The sequence below is a fragment of the Lipophrys pholis genome (genome assembly GCF_963383615.2).
Source record: "Lipophrys pholis genome assembly, chromosome: 12".
NCBI lineage: Eukaryota > Metazoa > Chordata > Actinopteri > Blenniiformes > Blenniidae > Lipophrys > Lipophrys pholis.
The window spans coordinates 1963378-1983088 of NC_137641.1; the positions used below are offsets into that span (position 1 = coordinate 1963378).

The following is a 19711-nucleotide window of genomic DNA, read 5'->3' on the forward strand; positions in this document are numbered from 1 at the left end:
GACTGACAGCTGGTGTGCGGACCTCTGACGTCATACCTCCTGGAAACAGACGGAAACTTGAGGAAACGTGGAGGTTAGATTGTGTCTTAATCCGAATATGTTCGTTAATCCGACGGTGTGTTTTTAAGTCGTGTTTTAATCTGAGCTCGTGTTGGTGAAGCTCAGAGCTTCTGTTTGTTTGTTCAAGATCCAGATTGTAGAAGATCAACAGGTCAGACTGACTGTTTTACTTTCGGTTTCTGCTCAAGGCTCAAGGCTCAAGGCTCAAGGCTCAAGGCTCACTGCTCAATGTTCTTCTTCTTCATATAGATTTTATCTCCATTTAAACCAAATCGTTGCTGTGTAAATGAATACACACACATAATCTTACTTCCTCTTGTTCACGTTGTGTTTCCTCACATGCTGTGTGTGTGTGTGTGTGTGTGTGTGTGTGTGTGTGTGTGTGTGTGTGTGTGTGTGTGTGTGTGTGTGTGTGTGTGTGTGTGTGTGTGTGTGTGTGTGTGTGTGTTCTCAGTGAGTCCTGAAGATTAAATATCTCGTCACACTTTAGAGAAACTTCATGGATTCAAAACGACGTAGGAGGAAGAGCAAAGACACTCCATCAGAGCTGTCGGAGTTCAGGCAGAACCTCCAGAGATCCTCGGCTTCTTTCATCAAGCAGCTCTCCAGGACTAAACGGGTCCTGATGGAGAACCTCAATCTTCTCCTGAAGATCTCTGAAGAACTGAAGCTGATAAGACCTGAGTTGAGAGGACCAGGAGTTCCGGCTGCAGCTGGAGGACCGTTGTTCCATCTCTTCGGGGGACCGGATATGATGGCTGCCGGAGGAGGAGGAGCGTCTCCCCATCAGCGTGTCACCACAGAGGAGGAGAGAACCATTGCAAGGAAGGTGGAGAGGCTGGTGACGGAGTTCATGGAGAAGGTTGAACCAATGAAACAGACCTTGAAGGAAATCCAGACCTGGTGTTCAGAGCTGCTGGAGAAACAGGCTGAAACTCGGGCTCAGCGCTTGCTGGAAGCTGTGAAGGAGCTTCAGGAGATGATCCATCGACTGTCTGAGCTGAGGAAGAGGAGTGAGGAAGGCCTGACTGGATTAATGGGTTTCTTCTCAATTGTGTTCGGAGTCGGACAGGAAAAGGACGGGAAGTTATCAGAGGCCGTCGTCCAGTCAGCTGATCAGAGTGAGAAGGTTCTCCAGCAGCTTCTCACGATGGAGCTGGAATTGGACCGGCTGTCCTCTAGCAGCGCTGGCCACTAGGGGGCGCTCGGGCGCCTTAATAACTGCTCTCTATTCACTGGCTGTTTAAAAGTACTATAATGTTCACCACTAGGGGGCTCTATGAGCACGAGTACAGGGTCTTTCCACGCTCTCATGTGCGCCCAGCTGAAGGATTAAAACGACACTTCTGATGCTTGGGTCAAGCCTCCGGCGGCCAGGAGAGAGGACGAGAGGGAGGAACAGAAACGAGCCTTCTGCTTCCATCAGCGCCATGGTTCCTCTGAAACCAGCCGATTCGGTTCTCACCAAGCTGGATCATCAGAATGTTTGGGGTTCACCCGCTGTTGTAGCTGGCGACAGCACTCCCCCAAGATCTTATGTCATCAAGACGCACAAGGGGGCGATTCTGAGACGCAACCGTCGTCACCTGCTGTGCGTGCTTACATCCTCTGGAACTACACCACCTCCATCACCACACCGGCCGCAGCCTGATGCTCATGTCCAACAGGCTGAACCTACCCTTCCTACAGACTCATCCTCGCCCACCTCCAGCATGTGGTGACAGCGACACACGGTCTGGTGGACTGTGCAGACCTGGAGAAAGACTCCATTTGTGAGGGTGTACGAAGAACGCTGCCCGACACATTCGATGATTGAAAAAAGAAAGAAAAGTGTTAAGATTGTAATTGATTTTTGCAGTTTCCATTTTGAGAAAATGTGTGTTAGTGGCACGGCTAATGAAAGAGTTTCATAAAGTATCTTTCACAAGGTACGTTAATTTTGTTTTGTTATTGAATGTTTAAAAAAAAAGTAGAGAAAGGGAGACGTGTGTCACGATTCACACTCAGAGACTCAGGTGCGGACAGAGACACGGTACCAGGAGTTCTCTCAGGAGTTCTTTAATAAATAAAAGGTGGTAAGGGTCTCCACCCAATAAACAGATAGCTGAGCTGTTTCAAAGGATAAGAAAGAAGACGGAGAACAAAAGGTGGGGTAGGGGGGACTGAACTACTCAGCAAACTAACAAACTAAAAAACTGCCAAACTAAGCCAATACTCCAGGACGGGAAAAAATCAGAACCAAAGTAGTACACAGAAATGATACCACTGCTAAGGTAACGCTCAAAAGTAGTATTCAGGCCCAGCCAGGGACTGGGGGGAGCACACTGCCTGGTACGAAGAGGGGAGCTGGAGGAGGGCGTGGTCGGCGGTGAGGAAGCAGGACGGAGGGCAGGTGCTGCACCCTGATGGAGGGTGAACAGGGAGCCTCCCGTTGAGCTGCGTCACTGAACGGAGTCACAAGTAGGGCCTGCTGCAGCAGAGCAAGGCGGCAGAGCAAACCGTCAATAGTTTACGGTCCGGCGCCGAGTCTTGATCTGAAGCCAGCTTTATGGGGAGAGAGGTTAATGGATTGGTGTAGCCACACACTGCCTCAGGTGAGTGCACTCAGGTAATCAGACTACACTCCACACCTCACCAGCATGCAGCACACCCCCACCTGAGAAAAAGGAAAGGGGGGGGGGGGCTGCTGGCACTAGGCAGAGCCAGAGGTGGAGGTCGTGACACTGTCATATAAGAGATATTGGACTTTACGACAGTAGTCACGTGCCGTAAACAACATCTGCCCTGGTTACCGGGGTAACGCCCGCGACAACACTTGATCCTTCTTTTTGTTAATCTGCATGCTAGCTCCCAGCCAGCAAAGCTTTTCACTCATTCGATTACTTTACATGGGGGGGCTCCATATCCTCCATGTTCTTTCAGTAGCTGTAAAATACCTAGTTTAATGTTTGGCTCTGTGCCAGCACATATAAAGTCAGAGAGAGCTTTATGTCTTTAATGTTGCTTCTCTTCAGAGAGAAGAAGAACACAGATAGAGGCTCGGTCATTTTGGGAAGAATGATCATCCTAATAAGATTGACTCTGCCAAGAAAGGATATAGGAAGCTTCTTCCAGCCCAGCATCTTATCCTCAATGTGTTTTATCATGGGCTTGGCATTTTCAGCTTAAAGTTGACTATTTTAGTTGTACTTTTAAAACCCAGATATGTGCCTACATCTGGTGCCCAGCCAAAAGGTTTTATGAAGTCAGGCTCAGACTCATGAGAAGCCTGCTGCCATGATTTCAGATATAAAGTCAACCTTGTATCCAGAAATTCAACCAAATTCTATCACAGTTCATTAGTGCAGGTATTGAGTCCAGTGGGTCAGTTCATGTCAGGAGGATGTCGTCGGCGTACAGCAGGACTTTGTGTTGTTCCTGTCATTGTTCCTTTGATATGGTTTGCTGGACAGCAGCTGTGGTGACCTCTGACCTCTGTTAAGTTGAAAAGATTAGACCATGGGTGCTTCCTCATAGTCCCTTGTGGCAGTTAAGCATGCCACCACTGGGTTCCCCCACAGAGGCGCAGAGTCAGGACTTTCCAAAACCATAGTTCTTTTATTCAAGGGATACGTCTGAAAAGTCTTTAGAACCTCCTTCAGCCCAGGAAACAATCACGCTTCCTTTAGAAGCCGTTGTACAGCGAGGCGCCGCTCTGCCGCCAGACGCCACCATTTTAAAACTCCAGCTCGCTGAGGAGAACAGAACTGACATCAAAACAATGAACAGCAGCTCCTCCGCTGGAGGAGACGATTCACACCGCCGTGAAGCTGCGTCCTACTCCACGCTAAACTCTCTGAAAATAGTCCCAATCATTTGTGTTGGTCGAGCTGTCGGTGGCTCGGTGCTTCCCTACTGCAGTGCAGATGAGCAAGTTCCTGAAGCTGTCCCTCCATCAGACTCCTGGAATAAGAACATTTCAATGTTCATGAATTGTACTTCAATACTTGTTTTCAAAATATTTCAGTGACAAACTGGATCCACATTTTGTCAGTTTGTGTTCTACAGTACTGCACTCTGTCATACATCAGTTTGTGTCTCTTTATTGGTGTTTTCTATTAAACTGTGGGCAAGTAAAAAGTTGTAAGCACTTTCCCGAAGGTCACTCAAAACAGCAATTGTGTTACGGCAGAGGGACAGAGGCTCAAGCGCAGGAAGTCACCAGGACAGAGATGAAGTAAACCTCTTGGGGAGAGTGGCTCACGGGTCAGGTTGGCGTGGAACGGAGTCAGGCTGACGGAGCGACGGGACGTGTCTTTGTCCGGACGGGTGCTCCCGGGAAGCGGCACCAGAGCCGAGTACAGAGCTGAGCGGGGCAGAGCAGGTTGAGGCTGTGGTCCAGTGGGCGGCGGCCGAGGCGGTGTGGGAAGAGCTGGTGCTGGCTGGGCCCGAGAGTGGAGCGTTGACGACGTCGCTCTGATGATGAGGAGTGAGAGAGAGAGAGTGCATGAGCTGGTAGCAAGCGATAGTATTAACAAACAAACGCCACAACTACTGACTCATGTGGATTTACGGTCCCGCGTCGAGTGGCGTGAGGAGCCCGTTTAAATAGTAGAACCACTCCTCCAGAAACGCCTCCACCTGCTACCCGCAGCTGTGCTGAATCCTGGTAATTAACCCAGCCAGCTCTTCATCACAACACACCACCTCCAGGCACGCCCACCTGAAAAACACCGTAGGGAAGAGGGAACACACCTGCAGCCAATAACCCCCCCCCTAAGGGGCTGCAGGAGAGCCGATCATGACAAATTGGGCTGCACCAGTTTTCTCATACGTCACGTCATTTTTGACGTTTGGTAAAAAGTCTTTGTTGAGTTTTCAGTTTTGCGAGCAACGCATCAGACAGATTTATGTATTCATCCTCGTGCTTGGTCGTGTCGTGGCGATTCAAATTCTAATCTATAACACAGCGACCTGTTTACCACAGATTAAGCACACGCCGTTCACCTTTCATTTCTGTAAAGACAGAAGGACAAGGCAGTCCATGTCCCGTTGAAAACACGCCATTCGTTATCAACTTTGCTTTTCTTGGCGTGAGCTGACATTTGAGGCTAACTTGGCTAGCATCCCTTGCCACAGTTCACCTGTGGCAAGGGATGCTAGCACACGCGTACATCCGTACGGAAGTAGTACGAACGTAACGCTTTTCAAAATTAAAGCAGCCCAGTTGTATTGCACGCACAACATACTGTAGATTTTTTTTTATTTAAGTTATGTTGTAATTTATAATTGGCCTCACGCAGGCCGGACAGGGACACACAAAGGGCCGGAATATAAACATAAACTAACAAAGAAGCAACAACAAAAGAACATGAGGATCGGATCGGATAGTTAAACAAATGATGGCAGAAAACGAGAAATAGGGCTGCAACTAACCATTATTTTGGTAATCGATTAATCGGTTGATTTTTTTTTTTCTTCTTCTCGATTAATCGATGAATTGGATTAAAAAAAAACATGTCAAATTGTAGGACCAGTTAATATTGAACGAACCAAACACCAAATATATTGTGGTTATTTAAAAGCCCATTACTGAACCAATTCAAAGAGAAATAAACCATATTTGATCAGAACCTTTCAGCATGCAGAGAAGCATGTAATGCTGTTTAACAATAAAGCTGCCAAAGCATCATCAAAATGAATACAAACGCACCTCATTCATTTCTGTCCTTCACACTCAGTGAGGTGAGTTTGCTCCGTAATCTGTTCGTCAGTGATGCGGCTGGTGCCTCCGCAGCGAGAAGTAGACCGGTGTCTTTTCTTTACATATTGTGTGAATAATATCTTTGCTTCCTTTTGAATACTGTGTCCTTGTCAGCTGAAGATATCTGGTGAGTACTGCACTTGGAATTATAGTTGTTTTCAGTAGGCAATAGTCCCGTCTTATTAGAAAATGTTGGCAAAGTTTTTGAATTTCCCTTGGCACCAGACACTGCTATCAATTCAGATTTGCCATTTACCAAGAATTGACCATTTATTTGATTTATTTATTTAGTTTGCAATTTAGCAGATTTACCACTCATATACTGCCCCTCCCTTCTGGTTTCTTTTTTTTACAACGTAGGCTATAACTTAAGGGTGTGAGCTAAATGAATGCTCCTCCTGAGCAAACAGAGACAATTTATTACTATAAGTTAAACTTTGGAAAACAAAGAAACTTCATGATGACACATGGAGATAAGATAAGTCCATAAAACCTGTCAGTTTTTACAGTGTGGAGGTCTGTGGCCCTTCTTGTACAGGGTCTGTGTTGGTGGTCCAGGTGAACACCCAGGTATTTTGAGGAGTCCACTCTTCTTCCTGCTACTCCAGTCTCCCGCTAACCTCTCACTTTGTCAGCTGTTCCATTTGTGAAGCTTTTCACACGTTACGTTATAGCGGAACATTTAGCCTTCTCCATCATGAACTTGCTGTCAGTTATGTACTAAACGTCAAACAGAAAGCCTGGTTGTAACGTCACTGATTCACCCCGTTGTTCTCATTTCATTAGCGGTCGCAGCAGGATCAGAAAGGAAGGATGAGCAACAAGAAAGAAAGAACAGGAGCTCCAGCTGGCAGCCAGGGAAGCAGAGCTCTGCTGTTCGTCATCCAGCAGCCATCCAGGAGGATGAGGAGGATGAGGAGGCAGGTGATGAAGTCAGAGCCATAGTTTCAGGCTTTTTTGAGCTCAGATGTTAAACTGGAACTGTTCCTCTAATGTTAATGGAATATCTTAAGAGCTGAACACAAAGTGTTTTGGCACTAAACCAGACATGAAGCTATTTTATAGCTCAATATCTTATTTCCTACCAACCATCAGTTATCTCTATCTCTACAATAAAGCAGCCGGAGGTTCCACGCGCCACACAAGGTGCCCCCCCCCCCCCCCCCCCAACCCTCGATGTCTGAATGTCTGGGCACGCCCCCCCACAATTGACAGTCATGTCAATTGTGCTGCCAGTAGGTGGGGCACTAACGCCACCAAGTAGACTCAATCAGAACCCACACCCCCAATAACACAATCAGTACAATAAGACAATGACCAACAATAATCAAACAGACGTGCTTCAACTTCAGCCCCACCGCCCAGAATGAAACCCCTAACACTCACGATAAACCACATTAAGTCACAAAAAATCTGATTAAATCAGATTTATCAGTTAGAAAAACGTGTTTTAATTGAATTTAAACAGTTTTTTATTTCCTCACATTTCTTCTTTCATCATCTTCATCATCAAGGAGGAAGAATGTCACAGTCAAAGTCCATCTAAGGAAGAGTGAAGGAGCCAAAAGCTCCAGGAATCTTCCAGAAGCTCGTTTGTTCTTTGTGTGTCGCAGCACCTTAACCAATTTAAAGTGCTGCTCTGGTGTGGACGGGTAACCTGGTTTAGAATGTGTGTGATCAATGATCAAGGTCCAACGTGCTGCTTGTGTGTGTGTGTGTGTGTGTGTGTGTGTGTGTGTGTGTGTGTGTGTGTGTGTGTGTGTGTGTGTGTGTGTGTGTGTGTGTGTGTGTGTGTGTGTGTGTGTGTGTGTGTGTGTGTGTGTGTGTGTGTGTGTGTGTGTGTGTGTGTGTTCTCTTCACCTTGTACCCTGATCAGACGAAGGTCCATGACAACCTTCTGACTGTGATCAGCTGACTGAACGTTCTGTCCTCTTCAGGATTCGCAGTGATTCAGTGACCAGCAGGTCGTTCATTCATAACAATTACATCATCTTCCTCTCCATCCACACCTCACAGCCTTCACGTCAACACACTGTTGCTGGCTGATCATCCACACGAGGCGGTTTTAAAGCATAAACACAGGGTTGTCGTTTTTTTCCCTTTAAGTAAAGATCCACTTCCTGTGGATGATCAGCCGTCTACAGTGTGTTTATCGGCTCTGATGAGCCTCCAGATCTTATCTCTGTTCATCCTCAGTATTTCACAGCATTTATTCAGAAATTCTCTACACAGGCAAGTGAGGATACAGGAGTATCTATGGGGGTATTATTGTCGCAAAACTATTTGTCTCTGCACATGGAGAGGTGTACCTCTCTGTACCTCAATCTGTCCAGAAGCCCTGTGTTCAAAAAACAACGATCTGCCAATCTATAGAGCACCCTTAACGAAGCCCAGCTAATCCGGGACCCACAATAGAAGCCAAGAGGTCTACTTGGTGGACATTTAAACATTAGAAGCATTTTGCCCAAGAGAGACCAACTTCATGGTCTGTTAAGAGACTCGAACCTGGACTTTGTGTTTGTCTGAGACCAAATTCACTGATGGCTGGACCCACCTACTACATCTTTAGGAAAGACCGGGTGGGAAATCGGGGTGGAGGGGTAATACTTTATGTAAGGGAACAGTTAAAGTACAAACAGATAGAATGGGTCTGTGTACAGAACCTTGAATGTCTTAAACTGGCTCTCTCTCCACAAAGGTCTAACGCTGACTGGGATGTACAGACCTCCATCAGCCTCTAAGGCTTAATATGCAGAGCTTCAGGCTCTACTCAAGGAATGGGATACGAAAAATGAAGTTATCTTGTTTGGAGATTTAAATATTAATTGGCTTGACAAATCAAATTGGATATAGTTAAAATCATTATTAACTCATTTCAACTTTACTCAATTAATCAAAGGTCCTACAAGACTGACTACTTCCTCTGAAACATGCAGAGATCTGGTCTTTTCCAATCAGTGTGAGAGAATTCAAAAGACGTTCAATATGATCACAGGTCTGTCAGAGCATAACTTCATTCTGTTCTCTAGAAAGCTATCTAAACTAGATGTACTCTTGTACTCAGAAAACAATATCAGAGCAGATGAGAGTACCAAGGAGGGAGATTCCAAACTTGAGACAGGCGCTAAACAATATCAACTGGGATAATTATCTCACCTCCAATCATGTTAGTGAACTGGAATGTCTTCATGACTATTATCCAGACAGTGTCTGCACCTACTAGAAGAGTTAAAGCAAAACCATCATTAAAGAATCCCCTCCCGTGGTTGGATGAAACCATACGGACATTACTGAAAAAAACTGATTATGCTCTTAAAATATCGCTTTAAACAAAAAGGGTGACTGAGAGACAGACATGTACTTCTCTTAGAAATAAAGTGGTAAAGGAAATTCAATTTGCAAAAGCAATTTTTTTTATTAAGAGGAAATGCAAAAGAGACAAATATTAATAAACTGACAGGAAGGAGTCCAGTGCCCAGAGAAATGAAGGCGCTGCAGCTAGAGGAGGAAGTCAACCAACATCCAAGGGACATTGAACAACGACTTCATAGACTCAGTTAAAGAACGGACTCAAAGCAACTGCCCCCAGAGAGAATACCACCCACTCGACTGCACTGTTTCATTGTTTTGCCTCTTTCTCTTTTTACCTTTCTGTCCTATCGTGTTCTCAAGGAACGATTTCTCTCTGGAATTCCTCCTCCTGCTCATTCTGGCCATGAAGGCAAACTGTTCCTGTTCCTGTTGTTTTGTTGATTTTATGACCTTATGTTGTTGACACCAACCTGCCAAAGGGACTAAAGGTGGAAATTAGCCGTTGGCTATAATCTTGCATATTTACATGTGTATGTTCATTAATATATGTTGTCCCTGTTTTAAATAAATAAGCTCAAGCTCAAACTCTGTCTAAAGTTAGAGTTGCCAATGTGTAAAACAATTTGTCAATGTGAACCTGAATCTGCAAAAGTTGTCTGTCAGTAAATAGTTTTAAAATGTGCAAAAAAAATAACAAAAAAAGTCTACGTATTCCAATACAAGTGCTGAAAATACGGAAAACTCAGCAGTTACGAGTTGCGCAGTTTCACAATTGGCTGTTATTTTTTACACGTGACTTTTGTTACACTTACGCTGTAAAGCCTGGGTTTTGCTGCCCTGAGCTCAGACTCACGGGCTTCTTCATTCTGTAAATGTAAAATGTAAGAAAATGCAACTTACATTTTTACATACACCTGGAATATGATATTTAGAGACGGCCGAGCGATCGCCTCACTAATTATAAAAAAAGTGCAAAATCTGTTGATATGTACTCACAGCATGCGGTCGGGATTCCATCGTCTTCTCCCCGTCCCCAGTGTCACATTCGCTCAATGAGCCTGGGGCATAGCGCCTCCTGATGGCCGGCAGTAGGGAACTACTGAGGCGCAGGGTGAAAGTTTTCACAGTTTTTGCTCTATGGCAAGATGCATTATCTTGCAAACATCCTTTCAATTGATGGAATAAGAAAAGTGTCCAAAATGTCAAGGTCAACTTGTGAACTTAGTGAGGATGTACTGACTGCCATGTCCCCAGTGCCTGGACCTGACATGCAGCCTCATACCAGCAATGACTGTGGAAATCTTCAGGCAGTCGTCTTCATGAATCTCATTGGAACGGCAGCAAACTAAAGTTCCGGTATCAACACCTTGCCCAGTGCAGATTCCGATTCATGACTGAATAGGACCTTCACCCAGTCATCCCCAGTCCACCACTGCTTTTCCTGACGGTTTCTGACACCCATTTGTTCCTCATTGGTTTTGCTGTGCCTTTTCTGTTTTCAAGACATAATGCTTTAAGTTTTCTGTCTCATGTCTTCTTTCTCGTCGTGCAGATTAATGAGCAGATTGGATCTTATGCTGGTGTTGGTTTTGGCAATGGAAATGTACAGGGTGATTCCATCATGTTTTCCCTCTGCTTGATCTAAAGAAGAAATTGTTATTGACGACCACAATTTTTTTCCTTGATTTCTTTTGGTGTTTCTTAAAGCCAGAAAGTTGTCATTTTAAATGACTTTAGTTTTGTTGCATGTCTGTGATCTGCTTTTTTTCTTCAAAATTAAACAACTGACTGAACATCCTCCAAGACTGTTGATTCCATCATTTTTGCCAGGGGTTGTATAAGTGGAATCCACTGCAGCGGCAGTGCAGAGAGCAAAGACAAACCAGAGATCTCTGTCCCTGCAACCGGGGGAACCGGGGGAACCCTGGAACCTGGGACCCTGATAGGTATGTGAATAAAAATCAAAAGGTTAACCAAATAGAATGGGAACCACTGGTCCCACTGGAAAGAGCAGGAAGAAACAAAGAAAATGAGACCAAAACCATTCAGATATCTTAACGAATGAGGAATTTATAGTGCAATTTTTTTTTTTTTAAAGGTAATTGGTGCAAAGATCTGTGACCAAAAACTCTTTACATAAAAACACTTGTAGTTTCTTTAATAATCAAGATACCTCAATGAAGCTTTCAGGGAAGGTGTATCGCTTCATATTCTTCAATCTGAAGGAATAATAATATATATTTTCAGTTTGTTCCTGGTCTGAAATAAATTTGATATTATTAAGATTGGAGCTGCCACACTCTACTACCAGACTACTGCATACTACCTACTGCATACTACCTACTACCAACTACCTACTACCAACTACCTACTACCACACCATATTTATTGTATTAGTCACTTTTTATCCATATACATGTTTTTTTTAATAACTTGGTAAAACGTGTGTCATGTATTTTTATTAAAATTGGTCAATAACAAATCAAATCCTGTCACTTATTTCTCCTCCTCCTCTTCCTCCTCCTCCTCCTCTTCCTCTTCCTCTTCCTCCTCCTCTTCCTCTTCCTCTTCCTCTTCCTCTTCCTCTTCCTCCTCCTCCTCCTGTTCAGTCAACTTCTTTACTGAACCATAGAAAGTTATGAAACTTCGGAATTGGAAAGTCAAAATAGTCAAAAATACGTTGCTTCACCTTTCAAAAGTGTCACTTATTCCACTGATGTAGTTTTTATGTGTTGAAGTCCAGTGAGATTTATACATTTATAGTACTTTCCAGAGAATCTTGACGGAAGGGAAAAATTCAAAATGGCGGACGACGAGGAGTTTCCCGACTACGTATTTCGAGGGAATCCCGAGGAATTATGCCACGCTATCCAATCAAAATGCATATTTTCTGGGTAAGACGCAGTGCGTCACTGACCAACATGTGGATCACGAATCGGATTCTAAACGGCCGAACGGCTGCGGTCTTTAAATACCTAATCCTGAGCTGCTCCAGACCAAACCAGAGACATAATCTCTGACAATGAGTCCAGGTCCATCCTGAACAAGTAACAAGTCCCTCTTAAAAAGTCTACAAGTACAAAGACCGGATCGCCAGCAGCCGTGGTTCCGGTTCTTTATACTCTCTAAGCTCCTCCCACAAGGCATCTCGGGGGACCCGGTCCTCGGCCTTGTCCACAAAACACACGTAGACTGGATTGGCAAACTTCTGTTGCCCCTCGATATCTTTATTGACCGTTTGAAGACTGCGGATTAAAAAGACCAGAACCTTTGATCAAGCTGTCCGCTGGTTTGTCGACTTCCTGTCCAGCAGATCCCAGTCGATCCAAATGATCCATTTGTTCCTTCTTAGAGCTCAGGTAAGGTAAGCCGCAGGGCTCTGTCCCAGGAATTCTTTTGTTTACTATTTATGGGAATGACTTGAGTGAAAATCTGCCAAATGCATCATACCAGCTCTACGCTGATGATCCTGTCATTTACTGTTGTCCTTCATCCCTGGTTCAGGCGTTTGGGTTTTTACTAGGGACGTCCTGATCACACTTTCTGCCCCCGATACCGATCCGATTTTTCAGAATTGAGTATCGGCCGATACCGATACTTTCCCGATCCGATACTCACATTACTATTGCAAATATACTCAATAGTGTATTTTTGGATCAACTAAGACGTCTGAAGCTAAAAGTACTATAGGCAGAAGCTTTGTTTACCTAGAAATTATTGTAAAACTCACTTATTGAATCATAATTCTTCTTTCTCTTCAGTTGTTGTTATAAACTGAGGAACATCCACACGATGAAGAACCGATCTTTGTCCTCCCTGTCCTTCTCCCAAAGAACCTCCGTCCACACCTCACTATGAACACGGCTCAACACGAGGCTTCAGGACATGTAGTACACATGCCAGGCCTTTAGGGGCGCTGTGACTCACCAAACACAACAAAAACACAGAAGAAGACAGACCACATAGAAATTTAGAAGTAGACTTCTGCACATAAACACATAACCCACTATATATAACTCTAGTTTTATAGGTCTATGGCCCCGCTCCGCCTGCTTCTAGCTTCTGCAGCTCCACCCGAGCTTCTAGTCCCTGATTGTTCTGGTTATTAGGTGACGTAGCGGACCGTGTTTTTTTTGTTGTTGTTTTTTTTAGATCGGCGGGGTGATCGGCTGGATTTGCCGATTCCCGATCAGTCACAAATCACTAATATCAGCCCGAGCCGATATCTACCGATCGGATCGGGACGTCCCTATTTTTTACTTCTGTAGTCAATGTTGCTCAATGTCACTGGCAGGAGTTGAGGCTTGTCCTGAAGACAGAGAAAACAAAAGTGATGGTAATTATGGTAACGGGCAACGTTCCAGAAAAAACAACCAACCAACCTGTAACGACAAGAAGTCGGGGAGTGTCGGCTGCTTCACATAACTTCTGCTTCCTCCAGGACTGCTTTTAAAATGAGCGTATTGTAATTTTAGATTGAGAGAAATAAAATTAACTTTGGCTTTTATTTTCTAAACCAGTCACGTTTTTCACTAAGTGCTGGCAAAACGTGTTGTTACACAACATTTGTACCACTTATTAATCTGGTGATGATCTTCATATGAGTGCTTCATTCACACGTCTGCAGTCTGTAACACAAAGAACCTTCGCGCTTTAAGTTGTGTGACTGGATGAGGTCGCCTTCACTAGTGTGAGGAGCTTCACTCGTGTAAAGACTTACAGTGTGAGGAGCTACACTAGTGTGAGGAGCTTCACTCCTGTAAAGACCTACAGTGTGAGGAGCTACACTAGTGTGAGGAGCTTCACTCATGTAAAGACCTACAGTGTGAGGAGCTACACTAGTGTGAGGAGCTTCACTCCTGTAAAGACCTACAGTGTGAGGAGCTACACTAGTGTGAGGAGCTTCAATAGTGTGAGGAGCTTCAGTAGTGTGAGGAGCTTCACTCATGTAAAGACCTACAGTGTGAGGAGCTACACTAGTGTGAGGAGCTTCACTCGTGTAAAGACCTACAGTGTGAGGAGCTTCACTAGTGTGAGGAGCTTCAATAGTGTGAGGAGCTTCAGTAGTGTGAGGAGCTTCACTCATGTAAAGACCTACAGTGTGAGGAGCTACACTAGTGTGAGGAGCTTCACTCGTGTAAAGACCTACAGTGTGAGGAGCTTCACTAGTGTGAGGAGCTTCACTCCTGTAAAGACCTACAGTGTGAGGAGCTTCACCAGTGTGAGGAGCTTCACTCGTGTAAAGGCCTACAGTGTGAGGAGCTTCAGTAGTGTGAGGAGCTTCACTCGTGTAAAGACCTACAGTGTGAGGAGCTACACTAGTGTGAGGAGCTTCACTCATGTAAAGACCTACAGTGTGAGGAGCTACACTAGTGTGAGGAGCTTCAATAGTGTGAGGAGCTACACTAGTGTAAAGACCTACAGTGTGAGGAGCTACACTAGTGTGAGGAGCTTCACTCGTGTAAAGACCTACAGTGTGAGGAGCTACACTAGTGTGAGGAGCTTCAGTAGTGTGAGGAGCTTCACTCGTGTAAAGACCTACAGTGTGAGGAGCTACACTAGTGTGAGGAGCTTCACTCGTGTAAAGACCTACAGTGTGAGAAGCTTCACTAGTGTGAGGAGCTTCAGTAGTGTGAGGAGCTTCACTCGTGTAAAGACCTACAGTGTGAGAAGCTTCACTAGTGTGAGGAGCTTCACTCGTGTAAAGACCTACAGTGTGATGAGCTACACTAGTGTGAGGAGCTTCACTCGTGTAAAGACCTACAGTGTGAGAAGCTTCACTAGTGTGAGGAGCTTCACTCGTGTAAAGACCTACAGTGTGAGGAGCTACACTAGTGTGATGAGCTACACTAATGTGAGGAGCTACACTAGTGTAAAGACCTACAGTGTGAGGAGCTTCAGTAGTGTGAGGAGCTTCACTCGTGTAAAGACCTACAGTTTGAGAAGCTTCACTAGTGTGAGGAGCTTCACTCCTGTAAAGACCTACAATGTGAGGAGCTACACTAGTGTGAGGAGCTACACTCGTGTAAAGACCTACAGTGTGAGGAGCTACACTAGTGTGAGGAGCTACACTCGTGTAAAGACCTACAGTGTGAGGAGCTACACTAGTGTGAGGAGCTTCACTAGTGTGAGGAGCTACAGTGATTCTGAGGGTTACGGGCCTGAGGAGCGGTGTGGGTGCCGAGGGGCCACATCTAGGAAAGGAATCTGTTGGTCGACTTTCCGGGAGCATCTGGACGAGCCTGGTGGGACGCCAGGAGGCGCCCGTTAGGGGGGGGGGGGGGGGGGGGGGGGGGGGGGTCATGTCACAGTCCACAGACGTCTTCTGCTGGGTTCTTGTTTTTGTGTGTGAGCGTGTGAGAGCGTGTGAGAGCGTGTGAGAGCGTGTGAGAGCGTGTGAGAGCGTGTGAGAGCGTAGGTGGAGCGTGGGTGGAGCGGACGGAGCAGGATGCACACCTGAAGCTGATGAGTGAATCCAGTATTTAGGAACCAGGATTCCAGGTTCTCATCACCAGATCGTCATGGTTACCCCACGGTACCTTGACTCGGCCCCTCGAGGTTCTTGTGAAAGTTCTTCACTTTGTGTTTAAAGATACTCTGAGTTATCTAACCTTTATTCTCCTGTGCAGTCCTGGTGAGCGCCGCTCTGCGAGGATCACTGGAGAAATCACTAGTGAATCCTCTCCCAAACGACCTTCCTCGTCCTGTCGGTGCTTCAATCCTTCGCACCACCACCCTGACTGCTGTGCTTGTGAAGAAAGAATCCCTCATCCTTGAACACTTTCTGGATGTTACCTGCTAATAAGTTGGTCTTTGCTTCGTACAAAACTGGAATAGTTTTGAACTCTACCAGATCCATTATTTATTAGTTATGTTACTTTTTTATTTGCCTTCTTTGCTTTGCTGTTATGTTGGTTTGTGTTTATCTTTGTTTTGTTGTTTTATGTACCCACACGTCCGAAGTAAACTTAATTAAAAGTAATGTTCCTGGTTGTAGAAATAGTCCCAGAAGTTAACCTTAGGGACAATTCTTATTGGTCTTTTCTCACTTTTTTTGTAATGGAGTTGCATGTGTTTCCCAAACCTTCACATATTAAGTTAAATAAGGAAACACCGCAAACAACTTACCTTTTTACATTCACCTGGAATATGATATTTAGAGACGGCCCAGCAATCGCTTCACTAATTATAAAAAAAGTGTAAAATTGTTGATATGTACTCACAGCATGCGGTCGGGATTCCATCGTTGTCTTCGCCCCGTCCCCAGTGTCACATACGCTCAATGAGCCTGGGGCATAGCGCCTCCTGATGGCTGGCAGGCGCAGGGCAGCATGAAGGAGCCTGTGAGCCTGAGCTCAGGGCAGCAAAACCCAACCTTTACAACTTCCAATCCTTCAGACAGCAGAAGTGTAGCAAAAGTCACGTGTAAAAAAAGTCAATTGTGAAACTGAGCGACTCGTAACTGGTGAGTTGTCTGGATTTACAGAACTTGTATTTGACTTTTCAGATTCAGGTTCACGTTGACAACTCTGACTTCAGACAGACAGACTGAGGTACAGACAGAGCTACAGACAGACAGACTGAGGTAGACAGACAGACTGAGGTACAGACTGAGGTACAGACAGACTGAGCTACAGACAGACAGACTGAGGTACAGACAGACAGACTGAGCTACAGACAGACAGACAGAGGTACAGACAGACAGACAGACAGACTGAGGTACAGACAGACAGACAGACAGAGGTACAGACAGACAGAGGTACAGACTGAGGTATAGACAGACAGTTTGAGGTACAGACAGACAGAGGTACAGACAGACAACTCTCCATACGCATAGACAAATAGTTTTGCTATACTAATACCCCCATAAAATTGCCTGTGTGTGTGTGTGTGTGTGTGTGTGTGTGTGTGTGTGTGTGTGTGTGTGTGTGTGTGTGTGTGTGTTACAAACAAACAGGAAGCGCAGTGAGAGCAGAGAAGGTTTATTGTAGCACAGCTTTAATCCACATGTTTGAGTCCACAGATGTTGGGGTCCTTCATGAACTGAGGATGTTTGTGAGTCACTGACATGAAACCTGGAGAGGAGACAGACAAACCTCTGTTTTCACACCGATTCATAACAACTGCTTCTCTCACTGGGAAGAAAAAGACTTATGGAATTAATCGGTGGCAGATTTTACAGTTTGAACACTGCCTGTGAACTTCTAGTATACTTCCTGTGAACTTCTAGTATACTTCCTGTGAACTTCTCGTACACTTCCTGTGAACTTCCTGTGAACTTCTAGTATACTTCCTGTGAACTTCTCGTACACTTCCTGTGAACTTCTTGTATACTTCCTGTGAACTTCTCGTACACTTCCTGTGAACTTCTCGTACACTTCCTGTGAACTTCTAGTATACTTCCTGTGAACTTCTCGTACACTTCCTGTGAACTTCCTGTATACTTCCTGTGAACTTCTCGTATACTTTCTGTGAACTTCTAGTATACTTCCTGTGAACTTCTCGTATACTTCCTGTGAACTTCCTGTACACTTCCTGTGAACTTCTCGTACACTTCCTGTGAACTTCTTGTATACTTTCTGTGAACTTCTAGTATACTTCCTGTGAACTTCCTGTGAACTTCTCGTACACTTCCTGTGAACTTCTCGTACACTTCCTGTGAACTTCTAGTATACTTCCTGTGAACTTCCTGTATACTTCCTGTGAACTTCTCGTATACTTTCTGTGAACTTCTAGTATACTTCCTGTGAACTTCTCGTATACTTCCTGTGAACTTCCTGTACACTTCCTGTGAACTTCTCGTACACTTCCTGTGAACTTCTTGTATACTTTCTGTGAACTTCTAGTATACTTCCTGTGAACTTCCTGTGAACTTCACGTACACTTTCTGTGAACTTCTAGTATACTTCCTGTGAACTTCTAGTATACTTCCTGTGAACTTCCTGTATACTTCCTGTGAATTTCCTGTGAACTTCTAGTTTACTTCCTGTGAACTTCTAGTATACTTCCTGTGAACTTCTAGCATACTTCCTGTAAACTTCTCGTATACTTTCTGTGAACTTTCTGTATACTTCCTGTGAACGTCAAGTATACTTCCTGTGAAGTTCCTGTGAAGGTCTAGTACACTTCCTGCATACTTCTAGTACATTTCTTCTTTGCCTTCTTTTGGGTTTAACAGCAGTTTTCATCCATAAATTTGCATTCCCACCATCTGCTGGTTCTTTCTATCTACATTGTTTCCCACGGCTCTCTTTGTCCCTGATGACGGTCTCCCTCTTTCTGTCATCAACAGCTTTTTCTCAAAGTACACTACCAATAAACTTCTAGTACACTTCCTGTGAACGTACCCATGCTGTGAGCTTTCTTTATGGCTTTGGACACTTCCTTCTGTTTGATTCCACACAGACCTGAAACAAACCGTAAGAAGTTAAAGACGAGACGTCGTAGAGACGATTCAAGCTGAGTGCTTTCTGTCGGACGCTCACCGGTGATGTGTCGGCCGTAGATCCGCCCGGTGTGTGGAGAGATGAACTGAGACAGCATCTGCAGGGAGACAGGACACACTCAGGTAGGTAGGTAGGGGTGTGTGTGTGTGTGTGTGTGTGTGTGTGTGTGTGTGTGTGTGTGTGTGTGTGTGTGTGTGTGTGTGTGTGAGATGAATAATTGACCTGGATATTTCTGTAGTCCACGCGGATGTTACAGAGCGTGCAGCCTTTCTGTGGCTGCTTGTACGGATTATCCATCTTCAGCAACTGAAAAGACCAAAACAATAAATCACACACACACACACACACACACACACACACACACACACACACACACACACACACACACACACACACACACACACACACACTTACACAGACACAGACACAGACATAAACAAACAAATACTCTGTCTCACCATGTCTTCTTTGTGGGTTGTTGTAGTTTTGAGGCTCCTCAGACCTACAAACACACACACACACGCGTGCGCACACACACTCATAAATTAGCCGCTCCGGTTAGCATTAGCAGGACATTCCAACAGAATCGCTTTGATGAAACAAACAAACACAGTTGTTTGTCTCGTTGTGACCGACACACACAAACACAGACCTATCAGGACTCACCCAAGTGTGTGTGCTGGATAAAAAGAGTTTTAATCTTCCGAAAACATCCTGCTAACAACATTTTGACCTGAAGCGGAGCACCCACTAACCAGTCCGGCCTCCGCTCGCAACAACAGTTCCGACCACACACGAATAGTTCCAACCATAGTTCCAACACCAAAATTTGTATTTATTTGTTAACATTTATCAAAAGTCAACTTATTGTTGCATTTTAAAATTAACGTTAATATTAACATAAACTTTTTTTAAATCATTTAAACGTTAAGACAATGATAAAATGTGACGCTTTACTTATGAAACGAGTCGCCGTGTCAAAGCTAAACCAGGACAAGATGAATCCTCCCTCCTCTACCGGAACAGTGAAGCAACTGCGACGTCTTGATTAACCGTAATTTCTTTATTCAGCACGATGATTTATCAAGAGCATAAGGAAGGAAAACACAACATGAAGACTTGTAATAAACTGAGTTAGTTTCGTGTTTTT

At 44.7% G+C, this 19711-nt stretch overlaps 2 protein-coding genes across 5 annotated transcripts; one reads left to right on the plus strand and one right to left on the minus strand.

Annotated features, from left to right (window-relative positions):
* On the plus strand, nucleotides 1-4174 carry LOC308117487 (uncharacterized protein). 4 transcript variants are annotated; one of them, XM_080476393.1, is made up of 2 exons: nucleotides 1-73; nucleotides 515-4174. In XM_080476393.1, the coding sequence occupies exon 2, from the start codon at nucleotides 560-562 to the stop codon at nucleotides 1256-1258; it is 699 nt and encodes a 232-aa protein (XP_080332519.1). In that variant the 5' UTR covers nucleotides 1-73; nucleotides 515-559; the 3' UTR covers nucleotides 1259-4174. The 4 variants fall into 4 exon arrangements, with proteins under 4 accessions (XP_080332519.1, XP_080332522.1, XP_080332521.1 ...); XM_080476396.1 differs by having other exon boundaries at nucleotides 11-73; nucleotides 551-2280; XM_080476395.1 differs by having other exon boundaries at nucleotides 27-211; nucleotides 515-2280.
* Nucleotides 4175-17081: 12907 nt separating this feature from the next.
* mrps18c (mitochondrial ribosomal protein S18C) lies at nucleotides 17082-19583 on the minus strand. The gene is made up of 6 exons (XM_080476484.1): nucleotides 19228-19583; nucleotides 19020-19063; nucleotides 18784-18867; nucleotides 18601-18658; nucleotides 18463-18522; nucleotides 17082-17190 (listed from the first exon to the last, which is right to left on the minus strand). Exons 1-6 carry the CDS (start codon nucleotides 19286-19288, stop codon nucleotides 17114-17116), a joined length of 384 nt encoding a protein of 127 aa, XP_080332610.1. The 5' UTR covers nucleotides 19289-19583; the 3' UTR covers nucleotides 17082-17113.
* Nucleotides 19584-19711: the final 128 nt, after the last annotated feature.

Bases quoted from the DNA above. Each gene is read 5' to 3' on its own strand.
- LOC308117487 (XM_080476393.1), top strand. From the start codon at position 560: ATGGATTCAAAACGACGTAGGAGGAAGAGCAAAGACACTCCATCAGAG.
- mrps18c (XM_080476484.1), bottom strand. From the start codon at position 19,288: ATGTTGTTAGCAGGATGTTTTCGGAAGATTAAAACTCTTTTTATCCAG. The intron at 18,868-19,019 runs GTGAGACAGAGT...TGGTCTTTTCAG, and splicing joins CAACCCACAAAGAAGACATG to TTGCTGAAGATGGATAATCC. The intron at 18,659-18,783 runs GTCAATTATTCA...GTCTCCCTGCAG, and splicing joins TGGACTACAGAAATATCCAG to ATGCTGTCTCAGTTCATCTC.